General features: G+C 36.9%; 3 protein-coding genes and 1 long non-coding RNA gene across 5 annotated transcripts; 3 read left to right on the top strand and 1 right to left on the bottom strand.

Annotated features, from left to right (window-relative positions):
* The first annotated feature begins 749 nt into the window (after positions 1-749).
* Positions 750-3282, top strand: LOC135636719 (type IV inositol polyphosphate 5-phosphatase 9-like). 2 transcript variants are annotated; one of them, XM_065148665.1, is made up of 7 exons: positions 750-970; positions 1054-1161; positions 1246-1585; positions 1758-1864; positions 2174-2282; positions 2358-2509; positions 2588-3282. In XM_065148665.1, exons 1-7 carry the CDS (start codon positions 846-848, stop codon positions 2760-2762), a joined length of 1116 nt encoding a protein of 371 aa, XP_065004737.1. In that variant the 5' UTR covers positions 750-845; the 3' UTR covers positions 2763-3282. The 2 variants fall into 2 exon arrangements, with proteins under 2 accessions (XP_065004737.1, XP_065004729.1); XM_065148657.1 differs by having other exon boundaries at positions 1680-1864; positions 2588-3281.
* Positions 3283-4989: 1707 nt separating this feature from the next.
* LOC135618475 (annexin D5-like) lies at positions 4990-12553 on the top strand. Its single transcript, XM_065119348.1, has 6 exons — positions 4990-5147; positions 7671-7816; positions 8565-8783; positions 10230-10445; positions 10525-10614; positions 12105-12553. The coding sequence occupies exons 1-6, from the start codon at positions 5072-5074 to the stop codon at positions 12306-12308; spliced, it is 951 nt and encodes a 316-aa protein (XP_064975420.1). The 5' UTR covers positions 4990-5071; the 3' UTR covers positions 12309-12553.
* On the top strand, positions 11548-12002 carry LOC135618479 (uncharacterized). Its single transcript, XR_010489025.1, has 2 exons — positions 11548-11683; positions 11769-12002. It is a non-coding gene; the product is annotated as an uncharacterized LOC135618479 (long non-coding RNA).
* Positions 12554-13498: 945 nt separating the features above from the next.
* LOC135636714 (uncharacterized) lies at positions 13499-14015 on the bottom strand. Its single transcript, XM_065148648.1, has one exon. The coding sequence runs from the start codon at positions 13980-13982 to the stop codon at positions 13671-13673; it is 312 nt and encodes a 103-aa protein (XP_065004720.1). The 5' UTR covers positions 13983-14015; the 3' UTR covers positions 13499-13670.
* Positions 14016-17933: the final 3918 nt, after the last annotated feature.

The following is a 17933-nucleotide window of genomic DNA, read 5'->3' as shown; positions in this document are numbered from 1 at the left end:
GGACCACATTAATTTTTTTTTTTTATCAATTTTATGGTATGATCTCTGGCTTTTTTTTTTATTTAGAGGTTTTTCTCCACCAATATTATTACAATATAACTCAAAACTATTATATATCTTCTTTTATAGATTAAAGAAAAATCTCTTGACCTCTCTTATAAATTTTGAAAAAAAAAACCAACAAACATCCTAAGTTTTTCTTTTCTTTTTCTTTCTTCCACACTTTATCTTAAAATTTCTTTTGTGTGTGTATACATATGTATATATATCGGTCTTCCGAATCGTTTGCACATGAAACTAGATCATTAAAATGATATAAATAATATTTTACTACTAGTTTAAGAGCATAAACAATGAACAAAAGGATTACAATTTCAAGATGGACATAAATTATGATCAAGTTGCAGAATTATCCTAATTATTTTGATTCAGTCCTTTATGTCTGCTGTCACCCTTGCTGGTGGCCTGCCATCCAACATACTGTTCACTATGTTGTCTCCACAAACCATGAGACAGTAAACAAGGAAGAGAACAAGTTGGATGATTCTAGAATTTACAGCCTTGGCCCCAACATATCATCACCCTCATATCTCCATGATATCTCAAGGGAGTAGTAGTGCAATCCAATGGAGCTCGACTTGCATGCATCACCTTAAACGTCAGAGCAATTTGCTCCCACTTGCCAATCCATATCTATTAATCTTCCTTACCTCCACCACTTTGTTCCATCGTCTTCCTACATAAAGCAGCCTCCCATTTCCTCTTCCTTCTCCAAGTATCATGCCAAGGCAACGAGAACTTGGAGAGGCCAACACACACAGCTCAAGGTGTATCTGCCGCTACATATGTGTTGGCACATCTTATTACTCGGCTTAGATTGGTCACTGACAGTGATACCTAAGTTGCTGATAACATACATGGCATTGCTTGATGGTGCAAGCTGTGGTCAGTTGGTCACATCTGCATACAAGTAAGCTTGACATAACACAGCTTTTGCCTTCATGTATTTGATGATCTTAACAGGGTAACATGGCTTCTTTTGTTCCTTTTCAGAGTGTTTGTTGGTACATGGAATGTAGGAGGAATCCCGCCGTCCGATGATCTTGATTTGGAGAATTGGATGGACACCAGTAATAACTCTTATGACATATATGTTCTTGGGTATATCCAACGCTTGTCTTCTGCAAATCTTTCTGAAATTATAGTTCCTCTCCATAACATTTTGATAACTGATCATTGTTGTAGGTTCCAGGAGATCATACCACTTAGAACCAGGAATGTCCTTGGTCTGGAAGAGAGTAAGATGGCCGGGAAGTGGAACTCCATCATAGGTGCAACATTGAACAAGTCCCTACCCGAACAAAGGCCTACTCAGATGTTTGAACCAGCGGAGCATCGTAAGGTGTATCCTGTGAAGGATGGCTACCATAGGGAGAGAAAGGCTGGAGATTTCAGGTGCATTATAAGCAAGCAAATGGTTGGAATTTTGGTCTCATTATGGATTAGGAACGATCTTTTGGTCTACGTTAGTAATCCAAGTGTCTCATGCATTGGTTGTGGCATCATGGGCTGCTTAAGGAATAAGGTAACCCTCTCCCTCTCTCTCTCTCTCTCTCTCTCTCTCTCTCTCTCTCTCTCTCTCTCTCTCTTCATATTTACATCTTGTTTGGAGCTTGCAGGGGTCAGTGTCTGTTAGATTTTGCTTGCATGAATCAAGTTTCTGTTTTGTTTGCTGCCATTTGGCTTCGGGAGGAAAGGAAGGAGATGAGATGCGTAGGAACTCAAATGTCATGGATATACTGTCGAAGACATGCTTTTCCAGTGACTCTTCTAATGATTTGCCGAAGAAGATCCTTGATCATGAGTGAGTACACCATCAACTTCTATAAATGGTTTTGGTCATATTTTCTTGGTTGAGAAATAAAAAAAGGAAGAGTGCCAATTAGTAGATCAAGAACTTGTTGGTTATGTTAATATATATCATGTCGAATAAAATTGTTGTGAACCTTGTTAAATGGTGTTGAGATAAGACTGATGACCCATTTCATGATCAATATCCATAGATTCAACTACAGAAAAATAATCAAATAAATACTTCATTTTTTTTTGCATTTGACTGGTGATGTTTATAGTCGGGAAAGATTCACTTAACGTGATTTTACATTTCATGCAGTCGAATAGTGTTGTTTGGGGATTTAAACTACAGGATCTCCTTGCCAGAAGCCAAAACAAGGTCACTGGTGGAACAAAAGGAGTGGAACATCTTGTTAGATCAAGATCAGGTACTTCAACCCTTTTCTTCTACATCGATCATATACACATTGCTTAACCTCTCATCGTCTTTGTTTGATCTGTAGCTAAGATTAGAGTTATCCGAGGGCCGAACACTTGAAGGTTGGAATGAGGGTGCCATCACGTTCTCTCCCACCTACAAGTATCATCCGAACTCCGATCAGTACTGCTGGGATGTTCCTGGTATTATAGGAGAAAGAAGACGAGCTCCTGCGTGGTTAGTCCATTGGTCCCTGCATCCACTAAAGCATGCATTTCACTGTTGCTGGGGAAGTGAAGCGTGCTGGTTTTGTAGGTGCGATCGAATACTGTGGCTGGGTGAGGGACTGAAGCAAACCGAGTACGAACGATGCGAGTCGCAGCTGTCCGACCACCGACCAGTTCGAGCAATCTTCACTGCTGAAGTCGACGCCGTCGTCCTGCAATCTTCGAACGCCATGGATGGGCAGGGTGGTGTAAGAAATGGGTGAAGAAGTAATCTTTGGGTGCTGCAGTTGTGAATCTTTCAGATGCTGTAGTTTAACGAGCTCACTTGTTTCATTGTCAGACGACAAGAACTAATCCAATATCGTGACAGAGATCTGACACTGTGACCTGCACCATAAGAGACAGTGGCTGGTGGAGAAGGTCGTCTCCTGCTGCAATGATTGGCAATAACTTATTCACTGAAATGTAGTGTTGACATAACGCCATTTGCATGAAGACGAACAGAAAACCAATCATGATCGACCTTCTTTTATTGTGGGCGATTTTGTCTTCATCACTCCCCATCTTGCACCCAAAGATACTGGCATGCAGGATGCATGCATGGTTGAGAGGTCCCGAATAGATGAAATGTGACAGATTCTAACCAAATCTGGCTGTTGCATGCCAAGTAGATGAAATGTCTGATCCTTCGACATCGTAAACAGTAGGCTCATGGCACACTACACTAATCTACTGCATGCTTCTCAACCTTGTGCTGCAGCAGATCAAATTGGAGGATCCAAGACACACACACTTGTGGCTGGCTTATCTACAACCTGTCAGCTTATTCCACCTCAGTAATCCATCAACCGCATGACATTTCAATGGAAAGAGCTCTCTTTGCTTGCATTTGGTTCATCAAAGGAGGATATATCACTTTAGCCCATCCCTCTCCATGGTCTCAATGTGTAGTGGAGAAAAAAAACACATCCAATTTGCATCTTCCTCCTCATCCTAAATAGTGGGTTCTCGTACTGCAAACACCAAAGATCAAATCATGCATTGGGGAATGCTCATCCTGAGAGGAGTGGACTTAGAATGATGAAGTCACCTTATTCATCACTTCCATCATTTGGGTTTCCATTGGCTCAATAAAGAGGATAAAGCATTCAATATTGAGAAAACAATAAAAAGAAGATGAAACAAAAATTAATAATTTTCATACTAGGATAATACTATTATAAGATTATAATGAATGAGTCAACTTGATGGATCAAAATGCTTAAGAATAAAGAAGATTGGTATGATAACTTGGCTATTAAATTTATTGAGACCAAAAGATCAAAAATATTTAGCTTAAATTGATAATAATATAGCTATCACATCCTTAAATACTTTAATGTAGGAGTAAACTGAGATGTTATAATTCACTCACAAACAACGATAATCTATTTAAAATTTTAACTTCAGATATCAAAAGAGGAATATTTCTTCTCAACTTGGTCGCATCCACATCAAATTTAGATGTCTATTTCGCATCAAATACCATTCAACATTTGGCTTTTTGAACATTAAAGAGAAGAATAAATACTTTTTAGCATAAAATATCAGGTTAGAGATGCTGCCATAACATAAAGTTCTTATCCCACCAAACCCACTCCACTATCTAAGTCAGCATCTCAACTCCATTCTTTGACGTCCTTTCCCCCACTTTATATATATAATCAACCGTAAAGATAAAACTACGTGTATAGATAAAATGTCAAAATCTGGTTCGAGCAGATCATCTACCAAGTCAAGAGAAACAAGTGCACATTACTTTTACGTGAAGTCTAATCTATTTCATGTTACCGTCGACCAGAAATTAAAGTGGTGGATTGAACAACAAGACAAATGGGGTGATCAAAGTTATTGCTAGTTGCGTCTTGAAGATGAATATCTAAAAGTCGACAACATATGCTATTATATGTACTTGTGTACCCCATCATGTCCTATAATATTGTTGTCACCGTATCTGCCACTGAAACGTAAAGGGAGAAGGTTTAACTTGCTGCCAAGTTCTTCGCAATGACCGTATTGCGAAACGTAGGTATTGCTTGATGAACGCGTACGATCATCTTCTCAGGTGATGGCTGTCTATGAGGGATGCGACCGTTTCGTTCGTCGCGATCGATTGACACAAGTAAATTGTATTGGTGGGTCCCAGTTACCACATGAGTGGGGAACCTGACCGTGGGTCCCACTCGACCGATGTAGACTCCCGCGTGGGCGCCACACCGCGGAAGTGCTCCGGAGAAAGGGTTTGACCGAATCACCCCGGATATTTTTCAGGGTGATGCGGTGGCTCATCACCTGCCAGCCTGAGTGGAACCCACTTCAATTGTATGACATGTCTCGTCACCCTGAACAAATTTCAAGGGTCATTCGGCCTAAAATCGACCACATCTGCGTTACATCAATGGTTCTTTTGACCGTGTCCCGTAGCATTAACTACCACGCAATTCGAAGACCGCCTCGATTTTAACGCGGTCCTACGGAATAAAAAGCTGAGTTGGGTGGTCGCTCTTTCCTGCGTCGATGAGAAGAGACGACGATGTCGACACTGAGCGTTCCTCCGTTCCTTACTTCGCCTCGCCAGGATGCCATCGATCTCTACAAAGCCTTCAAAGGTAATCCAACCCAGTTCTCTTTCCCTCTTCCTTTCTGATCCCTGTTCTGCTCCTTTCCCCCCTTTCTAGAGCGTACTGGATTTCTATCTGTACTTCAGTTTGTCGTTTGGTCGGGATATTTTGTAAAGCTTCATTCTTTGAAGAATCTCCCGCACCGCGTGTTGTAATTTCTCGAGCGATCTATTATTTCCTTTATTATTTGTTGGGTTTTTCTTGCTTTTTTGTGATTTTCATTAGTGGGTTGTCAGTAATTATAGATCTTGGAGGAGTCTGGCGTTTGTGATTTTCTTCTCTTAATCTTTGTTGGAAGATTGTCGCTAGATTATTGCTAGTTCTAGGTGAGAAAAAAAAAAGAAAATAAGTATTTTAGGGCGATGGAGGAACTTTTCTGTGGGTTTCAAGAACCTGTATTTTGTCAGTTATTTTATTAAATTATTAATGTTTTCACTTATCTTGGTCCTGTGGATTTTGAGGAGTTCAGATTGGTAACTGATCATGTCATTTTTTGTTGTCGTGGTTAGTCAATTTTGAGGAACAATTTTTTGAGTACAATTGTACGGAAGCGCTGACCATAAATCAGTCACTCTGACTCATAGTATTGGTATCTGGACGTTAGTAACCTGTAAGACTTGGACCTGATTCAAATTAAGAGTTAAAACAGGTCCTGTGTCTAGACAGTTGGGCGGCAAACTTGAATGGAAAATTGCTGAGTGACGCTGATGGCAGTTGGCTGAAGTAATTGAAACATCATCTGTCGACAAAAGATAGTTGAAATCTGAATCATGCGCCAGTCAGGCAAGGCCAGTGGCAGAGTCTTTTAATAGAATTTATGGCGTAATACAGTCAATGCTGCAACTTGGATCATGTGCAAGCTCTTTCAACTCACGTTTCTTAAAACTAACAAATATCTGAATTTGCTAACCTTAATAATCGGTAGTCCCTCTAAAGCTGGTTAGGATTCCTTTTGTTGAATAAAGAAAAAAAAAATCAACTAATGTTTCTTTTCTGAAATAAAACTTATTGGGATCAAACATAACTATCAAAGTGATATATGGTTTAGTTGAATTATTGATGGTTAGTATTAGTCTATTTATCAGGTTTGATCAGTGGTTCTTTTCTAATTTCAAGTTCCAAATACCTCAATTGTTTCTCTTTGATCATGACAAACTTTTTATTTGTAAGGCCTAAAGAAATACAAAAGATTGTCACAAGCAAACATGATAGATCTACTAATTCAACTTGGATAGAATGGGCTTGAGCCACATTGCCCTAAAAGACTTATGTTATTAATAGTAATTCAATGTAGGATTTCATTACCAATCTAACTCATCATCGTGTGGGATGACTGGGGCATTTCAATCTTAATATGGTACCTGAGACCAACTCAACCATCTCAAATTTCCCTTATTGTTTTGAAAGGAGTCAAACAGCAATAGATGAAAAGAACTAGGTCCCATGCAGAGTTTTTTATAGAATTTTATCAAGTATAGTGGGACAGCATAGAAAACACAGCCACAAGTATTTTTGATAGTTTCTATTTACTTGCAAGCATTTTAATAAAGCAAGTTACTAAAGACTAAACAATACTGCTGCTTTTACTGATTTAGGGAGATTGATCAATTTGAATTCTAAGATTTAAGCCAATTAGATTACTAAACAACCTATGTTGCACAAAAAACATTCAGAGCCATGCTTTACTACTTTTGTGGCATTGGATGTGACCATGATCAAGGTAGGAGCAAGTTTGGAGCAAAACAGATGACTTGGGTGGTGGAAAGCAGTCAGGTTACAAACACGTAAATATATAGAGAAGTTTAGCATGGGCTATGTGCAAGGATGAATGGTTCTGTAATGAAGTAGCTGAGGCAATTCTATAAAGAGAAAAGAAAAGTTGGATACAGAAGACATTGATTTACATAGTTTAGCTTTTCACCATCATTCATTGGCATGGGGAGAGAACAAGAGTATTCTACTATATGTGGAGAAAGATAATGGCAATTATTTTTGTAATGCTAATTTCTTCAGTGATGATTCCATGTAGTTAATTTGAATGAGCTTTCGATTGACTGATAGCTGAAAGAATAATGGTGCTTGTGTTACCAATTGTTCTGATTGTCTTATGACTCTAGTTGGTTAAAATTTATGTGGGCAAATTTATAAGGGTTCTTTGGTAGTTTCTGCATTCATGAAAAGGTTACTTCTATATTGCTGTTTCTTATATTATCTTCCACTTGAATATATATTCTGATGTTATGAGGCTCAAGGTTTTTAAGTTATCTTGTTTAGTTTTGCCCTTTGCTTCTTGTTTTTTAGCTGCAGGCCAATGAAGAACATCCTATTAAAGTCGGTGTCCATAAGATATGTTTGTAATTGCTTATTGCTGTTACTAACAGATGCTTCAAACTTTGTATTAGACAGCATGTCTCATTATAAATTGAGGTTCCCTATCATTGATGGCTTTTTCTTTGTTTTACAATTTGGTGCAAATTACTAATTGGATTGTATTTGCTAATGATGATTCAGGATTTGGGTGTGATAGTGCTGCTGTTGTAAATATACTTGCTCACCGTGATGCAACCCAGCGTGCTCTTATACAACAGGAATACAAAACCATGTACTCTGAAGAGCTTACCAGTCGGCTGTCTTCGGAGCTTAGTGGAAATCTTAAGGCATGAATAAATGATTCTTTTAAACGTATTTTGTGAAGAATTACAAGGAAATTCCAGCTCATAGGCAGGATTATCTGTAATGGGCTGTCAAGCATAATTTTGGAAACTTAATTATAACACCATTTTTTGCATATTTCTAAGGCTGATTACAAGCATCGGGCAGCCTCGAGAATTTTCTGTCAAACAGCCTAAATCCTGAAACTTTCTTATCATGAACCATTTTGGTGCAGCTTGACATTTCTATTTTTTGTGCATCTCAAATTCCATATCATGTACATTAGCACACCACTAGGCATAACTACTCTCAACCTCATCCATTCAGATGCTTTCCCCCTTAGCCTCTGTCCCAAACCCCATCCACATTTTGTTTCCATGACAACCTGCCCTTATCTGGTGGTCATCACTATGAATTATTGCCTAAATGCAACAAGCTTTGTACCTGCATGCACCTGCACATAGCTAATTCATCAAAGCTGTTTATTCGAAACCGCCTCAAACTTGTTTCTCCACATGCCAACATCAAGTTGGCCAGATAACTCTTGCTCATGTTCTCTCCTCACTTGGGTTAAATTGGCAAATGTGATGGTTGCTTATTAGCTTCAGTTAGACCTGTGCTAAACTGCACTAATTTAACATATCCATGGAAATGGAGCAGCCTGATATTTTTTCTTCTCTTTTAGCCGACTCTCATGGAAATCAAGTGCATCAGATGAATATCATGTAACTATGTTCATGACCTTCATTTCAGAAAGCAATGCTTCTGTGGATTCTTGACCCAGCCGGACGAGATGCAACTGTTTTGAGGCAAGCTTTTACTGGAGATGCAGTTGATTTACAAGCCGCCACTGAAGTAATATGTTCTCGGACATCCTCACAAATACAGACAATCAAACAGATATACCACATGAGATTTGGTGTTCAACTTGAACATGACATTCATTATCACACCTCTGGTGATCACCAAAAGGTCATTGCTAATTACATGATAACGAATTTTTTTTATTATGAACTTTACTTTTTTGATATGTCAAATTCCTTTTATGAGTAAATTCTGTCAGCAATGGTTTCTGTTTGAGTATGCTAAGCATCATATTCTGCTGGTCTCTGCATAGAGCTGTAGATCCTCTATGCGTATGATAGGAATTGAGAGTATGTAGGATTCAATAAGGATCTAATTTTGTATTATAAACAAAGAACAAAATTCTTTGTTGCGCAGGGGTTATGTATTCCACTAAATAAACTGAACTTCCAGCTAACATATGGTACTCATGGGAGATGTATTCACCATGATGTTTAGTTCACTATCACAATGTAGTTGCTATTTATTTAAATTTCTGATTCACGACCACACAGAATAGATGTTAGTTATGTCAATTATTTGGCTAAGGCATTGCAAACTAAAGAAGCAAATTACTTCCAGCGAAGTTACTGCTTTTATTTATTATTATTATTATTTTGGTGTTTGGTGGGTGGGTTAGTTTATGATTGGATCAGCTTTCTGGAAATTGGGCTTTTGCATAGTCTTGAATTCTTGCTTTCTAATGGGTCTATTCTTTACAGAAGATCAGAACATTTTGTCTTATTTTGCCTTCCATGCAATTGAATTATGCTATTAAATACAAACAAATCAGTAATTACTTTTGGGTTTGAAATTTGTAAATCCCATTGATACTTCTGATCATCTTCTGTAATGGAGCTGGTCTTGATGGAACACTCGGGACCATCTGGTGCAACTTGGCTTTTTTTTAAAAAAAAAAAATGTTAAACTTCAACAACTGAGGCATGGAACATATTTATAGTGTAGTTTTTGTTTTATGTTCTTGGGGAACGCTTGCAATTTCCAGAATTATTTAGATATCATACCAAAAATTTTAGAAACAAAAACAATGACACAAGCACTGGACCCATGTTTTTAGCTCTTGAACCATGAAGTCCCTACTGCTCTCTCCCAATAAATAAACCCCTCCTCATTCTTGACCTTCGGAAATGACACTCTGCAAAAATAATTGTAAAGATAAGAGAAATGGAAATTAAGCACTGTCCTTTGATACATAAATTTCTATTCCCTTTTGATTAAGGAGCAGCTTCTGCTGAAAGCTTCTGGGATGAATTTCAAGTTGTTCTATAGCTAAAATCAGTGAGTTTTTCTCTTTGCTAGCTCTTAAACAGGAGAAACTAAGTTCTAATATGTGAAGTGTGATTCGAGCTTGTAGCATATCAAAACTTGGTTTGTTCTACATGTTAGCAAACTTTAAATCAGGACATTCTCGTGATCTAGCATAGTTTTCTCTAGTTTTCTGATATTGTTTCTCTCTAAGTAATGCAAGATGCATTTAATGTTACTCTGGAATGCACAAATGGGGAACGTATCTTGGATTTCCTTTTAAGTGACAAAAGTGTATGTTGCCTGCAGTTATTGCTGGCATATGTTGGCACATTACGCCACGAGGGACCTGAGGTTGATCATAATATGGTTTCAAAACTTGCAAAGGATCTGTACAAAGCTGGTGAGAAAAGATTGGGAACAGATGAGAATACCTTTATCCGCATTTTCAGTGGATGCAGCTGGGCACATTTGGCAGCTGTTGCTTCTTCTTATGATCATACTTATGGCAAAAAGCTGGAGAAGGTATTATCTGGTCTGGAGTGTACTTTTCTGTATCAACATTGTTTATACTAGTTCTTTAAGTAGTATTGCTAATCTACAGGCTGTGAAGAGTGAAACATCTGGATATTTTGAACTTGCCCTTGTCACGATTCTAAGGTGTGCAGAGAATCCTGGCAAGTATTTTGCAAAGGTACATATTTCTTCAATTCCCTCTGCAAAGAATAGCATATTTAGATTGAAACTTGCACAATTTAGAAAGCCAGGTGGTTCAAGTATGTTGATGCATGTTTCTTTCAAATGGAAATTTATCCATTAGGCTATTAATGGTAAAAGGACAGAGGCTTCACATTTTCTTATTTTGTTACTAAAAATTTCACTGACAGAAATGAATGCTATAGTGAACTTTGTGATAAATCTAAGATCAGTTGAAAACAAATAATTCTCGGTGCTGTTTGCTATAAGAGAGTCTTCATATTTTCACTTGTTAATACATATTTCACTTGCAGAAATCAACGCTAGCTGAATTTTTCAACAAATTCAAGTAATACATGTATCCTCTTTTTACTGCTGATTGGTAATACTAAGGATTATTTCTGAACTTAACAGTGGTTCATTAAGTGAATTTTAATATTCAAAAGGTGCACATTGACTTTTCTATGTATTCTTTCTAAAACTGTTTAGTTCTGATGAAGGAAATTCTGCTTCCATGTTGCACCGACATCTTCTCTGATCCAGTTTCTCTTTTTATTTTTAAAGCTTGATCAACATAGTATTCTTAAGTAAAATCGGGATCATACTCCATCAGGTCTGCTTAAGTTAGTTTTGTAAATTTTTATTTCAACATTTATTTCTAAAAAGTGCCGATGGATTTCTGGTCTTCTATCAAACTGCTCTACCATACTGGGACTAGGTGGAACTAAGAAGCCTGACATATGAATCCTCATGACTGGCCTGACACAAGTGATTGGCCAGACAGCTGGGCCCTTGTGATGGGGCTCAGGACTCTCTCACAACCAATCAAGTGTAAGGCTTACATATATGGGTTCTTGCACGTGAGGCTGTATAACATTCATGGTTTGTATTTAGAGTAGATACTTTGAGGTAGTTATCTGATCAATCTTAAATGCTTGTCTCTGTTTCTTCATTTCCACATTTTACCTGGTTTTCGTTTCTTTTGCTATTTTTCTGCAACTAAGCCCTGGAAGCTGGATAAGAGTCTGACAACTTTGACTATAGGCACAAAACTGCTCCCATTCCAGGTACTATGACAGACAACTTGTTATGAGCCTCACACTGAATGCCACACTTAGACTGAAATAACTCGACAATTTGATGATATCTTAGGAATTAGCTTAGCCAAAGACTGCTCCGAACAAAGAAAAGAGATTTTGCTTCTTGGGCTGCAGGATTGTGCCCAGGTCATTAGCCATGTTCTTGGTGATGCTGATCTTAGAGTTTTGGCATGGATGTTCTTGACTAGAATAATTTGTCTTATATGACTTCTCATGAAATGTTCATGTCAAGATGGATTAGTATTCCTGTAGTTGAAATTTTTTTATGAGGTCTTACATTGCTTGATGAGTCAGCAATGCGGTATTGAGTATGCATCTACTCTTACAAGTTAAAATCAAGTATTTGTTTTTTGAACTATGATGTCAACCTACCTCCTTATTTTATCAGGTTTTGCGCAAGGCAATGAAGGGTTTAGGTACCAATGACGTGACACTTATAAGGGTTGTAGTTACCAGGTGTGAGATTGACATGCAATACATAAAGGCTGAGTACCATAAGAAATACAAGAAACCACTTCGTGATGCAATACATTCGGAGACATCAGGCCATTATCGGACTTTTCTCCTTGCGCTTGTGGGTTCCAGCCCTTAGTTTGTGAGTTACTAGTTTATATAATATGTCATCGTTGCTTGGCAATCTTTGTATGTAACTATTGTGAACTTTCAGTAAGTTGTGTCCAACTTGGCCGAAAATCAACCCAACCAGCCTGGTTACAACGCTTGAGTTAACCATGGAGCAGGGTTGGGGCTGTAAACATGGCTAACTGTTGATTTGAAGTATGGGAGACAAGATTGTTTCATGTTCATAATCATATTGTGATTAGAAGATTTGCTGTTTCTCATCGTTTTGGATTTATCTTTTCATGATTTTGGCAAATCTGTGCTGTCTACTTACGCCGAGTTTTATCCTTCTTTGGTTCCAACTTGGGAGGATTGATTATTTTGTGCGAGAATTCGACCTTGTGGCTTCTTCAGCCTGCATGTATCTTTTACTGTGAAATTTAACCTCGTTATTTTCTCAAGCAGAAGTTACTAATGAATGTGTAACTGAATGGAAACTCGAAAGTAGGAAACAAATGTGTAGCTAATATTCGTGTGATATGAGAATTTACTCTCCTATGCTTAAAGATATTATCTCTGGGTTCTATGTATTTTAGTAGGCACAACAGGTTTCATTTCCTACTTGCAGTTTTAGATAATCTTGTGTTGATCTTATTGCTTGTTTGAGAGAGACTATGTTGCATCTACAACCTGCTGCAGAATCACCCAGCAGTGAAGTCATTGGAATGCCCTTATCAGGCAAGATGAATCCAGTTCTGAATGTGATGACAAAAAAAAAACCTCTAGGCCTTCAAACTCGTGAAATTTAATCTACATTTTGTCTGTTGGTTTATGCAGCAGCTGTATCAAGTCCTCACATTTTGTGATCATGTTGTAACCATCAAGAACTGATCCATCATATTCCCTTTTTGCATCATGATCTTAGATTATAGTCTTTATGCATGTCTCGGTCAACAAGAAATAAGCAGCAAATGTTTTTGACGGATTCAAATAAGTTTCAAGTTCTCTAAGTTCTTAACATAAATGCAGTTCGTGAGTTAATAATGCCTATTCTGTCTTCTCATTCATACTTTTGGATTTCTTATCGTTCTCGTGCTGTCATGCAGAGTGTCACTGCTCTCTCTCTCTCTCTCTCTCTCTCTCTCTCTCTCTTCCGTCACCAGCCATTGATAGCGTGAACTGATCTCTGTCAAACTTGGTCCCTGAAGTAATCTAAAGTCATGCATGGAAGAGATGGCTTACCAGTTGCAGAATTGTTTTGCTGAAGAGCCAATGCACCAACCATTTATTGGAAGCATGGCGGCAACATCTACACCTAACCGCAGTCAGTACTGCACGAGTTAGCTACCTCAGAAGTTTACAGTGAGAAGACGAAGGGAGACGGCCATGCACGTCATAGCTTTCCAGGAGAGGCAGCGGGCGAAGAGATCATCTTCTTCAAGAACTGGAGAAGCGAGCGAGCGATGCGCACCGACGGGTCGACGGTGGCGTTCTGCCTGAACTTGGCATGCACCAGCAGCGCCGCCTCGACGCCGACCCCCAGCCTGGCCTGCTCATCCTTGATCGCCTCCGCGCACAGCCCGCACACCCACACGCCACCGAAGCGCTCCTTCACCCGCCCAATATACTCCACCGTGCACTCTTCCCACATGCCGCAGCACCCACACTCCGCCACCTTCACCACCTCACTGTTCCCCATCGCCATTTCCCCCTCCCCCCCACCACCTCCTCCTCCTCCTCCCCCTCGTCTTCTGCTCCTATTATGACAGTCCTCGAGTCTCCAACTACTATCTGCAGTTATATGGAGTGGAGTGCCTGACTCAGTTTCAAGCTCATCATAAATGCCACACTGCTTGTCGTATTATAGGTAGATTACAACTGCTTCTTTGGCGCTTTACGTAGAGCTTGTCTGCTTTCCTGTGTAGCCGAAGAACACAGCTTTTAAAAACAAAGGGGGAAAGAGTATCTTTCTGTATACTTTCTCATGCATGGTTTGCTTTTTTGCTTTGCTCATAGGAAAACCATGACCTCTTATACTTCCCTTCCATGAGAATAATGTCAATCCTGCCCTTACACTCACATACACGAGAGTTGTTCCACCATCAATTAATGTTTCAACCTGGCACTATAGCTTTCTTGATGTCGATGGCTCTCACTCAGGTTGTTGTCATAATTATATATGGATGAATTAAGACACTAACATTAGCTTCTTCGAGATCAGTTTGCAGTAAGAGGTCATTCATGGCAAGACTGACGAGAGCAAGGAGTTGTCTGTGTGAATTTTTGGAAGGAGCTGCTTTTTCTGACACACACTTTGGGTTCTGAACTCATGTGAGGGAAATCCAAAACATGAGCATATTGATAGATAGATAGATAGATAGATAGATAGATAGATTGATTGATTGATTGAGAGGCTTGTCATGTAACGAAGGAATCCATTGTCTTGCTGAAACCACAGGCCATGTGCTAGAGAGAGGAAGTGAGGAGAGAGAGAGAGAGAGAGAGAGAGTAGGATAGGCATGGGGTAGCTTGCATGGAAGACTGGGATACTTGCTCATAATTAAGGTTCAGCAGCAGCAGCAGCTGTTGCGAAGAGTTCGATGTTTCTGCATAAATAGATAGAGGGTATCTTTTAAAGGTTGTACCCATACCATCTTATCACATTACTTTGAGCAATAGGTGCAGCTATAGTTGTCTGACAGTTGCAACATAGTCTGAATCCTATTGTGTTGTTGTCACTTGCCAGTAATTGGCCAACTCCCTTTGATTTCATGCAGGGAGGAGGGGATTCAGGCATTGTTTTGCATGTGACACAGCATAACTTTTAGCTTTGGGAATAAGGCAATTCATCAACAACAAGCTTTCATCTTTGTTCAGCTTTTACGAGGAAAAGAAAACAAACATTATTTTACTGTACTATTTTGTTCACAAGTTGAGATGGTATTTAGAACAAACACATCATCATTTTGAGATAGCTTAGTGGTAAAGCACCTTTAAACATAACTAGTAGAGTTTCATATTTGTCGGCTTTTTAGAAGACTCTTCTTCTTAGCCACATGGATAATTTAATGTGCTCATCCATGCTTCTTTGATAGCTAAATAGCTAAGGGTGTTAGTTTTGTAGCACTATAATACCCAAATCTTAATTTAATTTATAAGCATCTGATGAAAGAATATATTATAATTTAGGATTATTCATCTTAATGACTTATAAGCATGAAAAAAATTGAATTGACTTATAATATGATTTGAGTTCAACAAAATAGATACATTCCTTATTCCCATTATAATAAAGAATATCAAAGCTATTAATAATGGTCATAATAAACGGTTCAAACAAAAAAGTATTATCCAAATAGTTAAGAGACATCATAGTGTGAAATCCTACTGAATCGACCTTTTTATACACTAAATAAATTTGATAATTATGTTTGGGTTTCTACTATAATATCCGACTTAAAGCCAAGAAGTTTATAACACCTATCAAATTAGTCTCATGTTAAATGTGGATAAAAAATTAAACTAATTTATAATAAGAAAGTATACTACTAACTACTATTAAGTTAATTTGATTATATTAATTTAATCCAGGTTTAGTCAAACTATTTTCGGGTTTTGTAATGTCAGATTCGGCATATATATATATATATATATATATATATATATATATATATATATATATATATATATATATATATATATATATATATATATATATATATATATATATATAATCATTAGAAGATGGAAGACAGAGTCTGAGATGATGCGTCACATTCAATTATCATATGCCATGATTACTGTCATCAGAGTTGGAATTCACGGTATTATAAATATACAATAATATGCCATGATTGATATATAAACTGTTTAGTCTCCATAGAATTTTGTGTTTAGGGTGTTAGCAACAAAGAAAAAACAAGAAGAGCTAATATATAAAATATTATTGTATATTTATAATACCGTGAATTCCAAAAAAACCTCTTATTTTGTGCCTTTTTCTCGTTGGTGTTTCTCCTTCGTGTTGTTTCCCATTAATTAATGCCTTACCTTTTCTTGTGTTCCCAAAGTTCCTTGGAACAATCTATAAGATGAATCGATCCACTGTTGTATAGATTACAGTATTTTTAATGGAACTATAATAATTTGTTTAAAGGCATAAAAGCATTATATTGTTATTTAAAAAAATATTATAATTAATACAAAAGTCTTATCTTTTTTTTGCATATTATTATTCATGGATCAATAAAAAAATATCTTTCTGAAACTTAATTTGTATTGAATTTTGAGTCAGTTAATTTTTGTATATAATTACAGTGCTTTCAAAAATTTATCTTTTTTAATATTTGAGTCGAAGCATATTATACGGCTGATTCAACCGTCGATCTAATCGGTGAAGGGGATAAATGAGACGTTTCATCACAATAAAATTTTTTTCTCCGATCTTTCGACTCGTAATTGAATGTGTTTATCACAATAGTCTTCTTATTATGTCAAAGTGGTGATAGGAAAGACCTAGTATTGATAATACTTAATAATAATAATAATAATAATAATAATAATAATAATAATATTATTATTATTATTATTATTATTGTTGTTGTTGTTATTATTATCGTTGTCGTCGTTGTCATCATCGTCATCGTCGTACTTTCATGATCTTATACATGACATTTTAATTTAATGAGTTAATATTCATCAGAATCGATAACTTAATCAATCAAACTATAAGTTAAGTAATTGTTATTTAATAAGGTTAAGTTTGATTGCAAATTTAATTTGACTGATCAGAGCCTTTTCTTTTATCTTTTGCGTTTGATCACGTCCAAAAGAAAGAGATCATTAAGTATTCAAAGCTTGAACCAAAATTATTTTTATTAAATATATAAAATATTCATATCTTATATTTTTTTGTCCCACTTAGTTCGATGGTAAAAGTTATCTATATCTCATATCTAACTTATAAAAAATTATACTAAACGTTTATCTAATGTGACCCTTTCAAAGAATAAGTTCTGATCAATTCATAACCATCTAAGGTACATAAGTGTTTAGTTAATTTTAAATAATATATATTTTCTTTTATATACAATCATCATAATCATCGGCTTAATAAGAAAATATATCTTCTATATAATGCTTTGGCCGAATAACAAACAATAATAATCATATTATTATTATTATTATTATTATTATTATTATTTCTTCTCTTTATCTCTCTCTAAGTATTCTTTCTTCTTCTCCTATCTCTTCTTCCCATTCCAACACTCCTTTTAAAAAAACAGTAATTTTTTAATAATTCGTGATAACGCTAATATTACCAAATCAAACTTCATAATATAATCCTTAATGGTAATGTGTTAGGTGAGGAGACTCAACATGCTATTGATATATACGTTAGGAATAAGTCGGTACTAAGAGGGAGGATGAATTAGTGCAACAGTAAAAAATTACGTCGGTTAGAAAAACCTTCGTATAGTAAAAATTACGTCGATTATATAATCCTCCAACCCGACGTCCAATCTTCTGACACGTTTTCCTCCGGCCCAAAGATGATTCCTTTTGCTTTAATTGTATCTCCCTAATCGAAACATCATACATCACTCAAAATATAGATTAAATTATAAATACTTATTAATTGATTTCATCATCAAAA

This window comes from Musa acuminata, chromosome BXJ1-3 (assembly GCF_036884655.1).
Source record: "Musa acuminata AAA Group cultivar baxijiao chromosome BXJ1-3, Cavendish_Baxijiao_AAA, whole genome shotgun sequence".
NCBI classification, from domain to species: Eukaryota; Viridiplantae; Streptophyta; class Magnoliopsida; order Zingiberales; family Musaceae; genus Musa; species Musa acuminata.
This window is presented reverse-complemented; position numbering and strand designations above follow the sequence as displayed.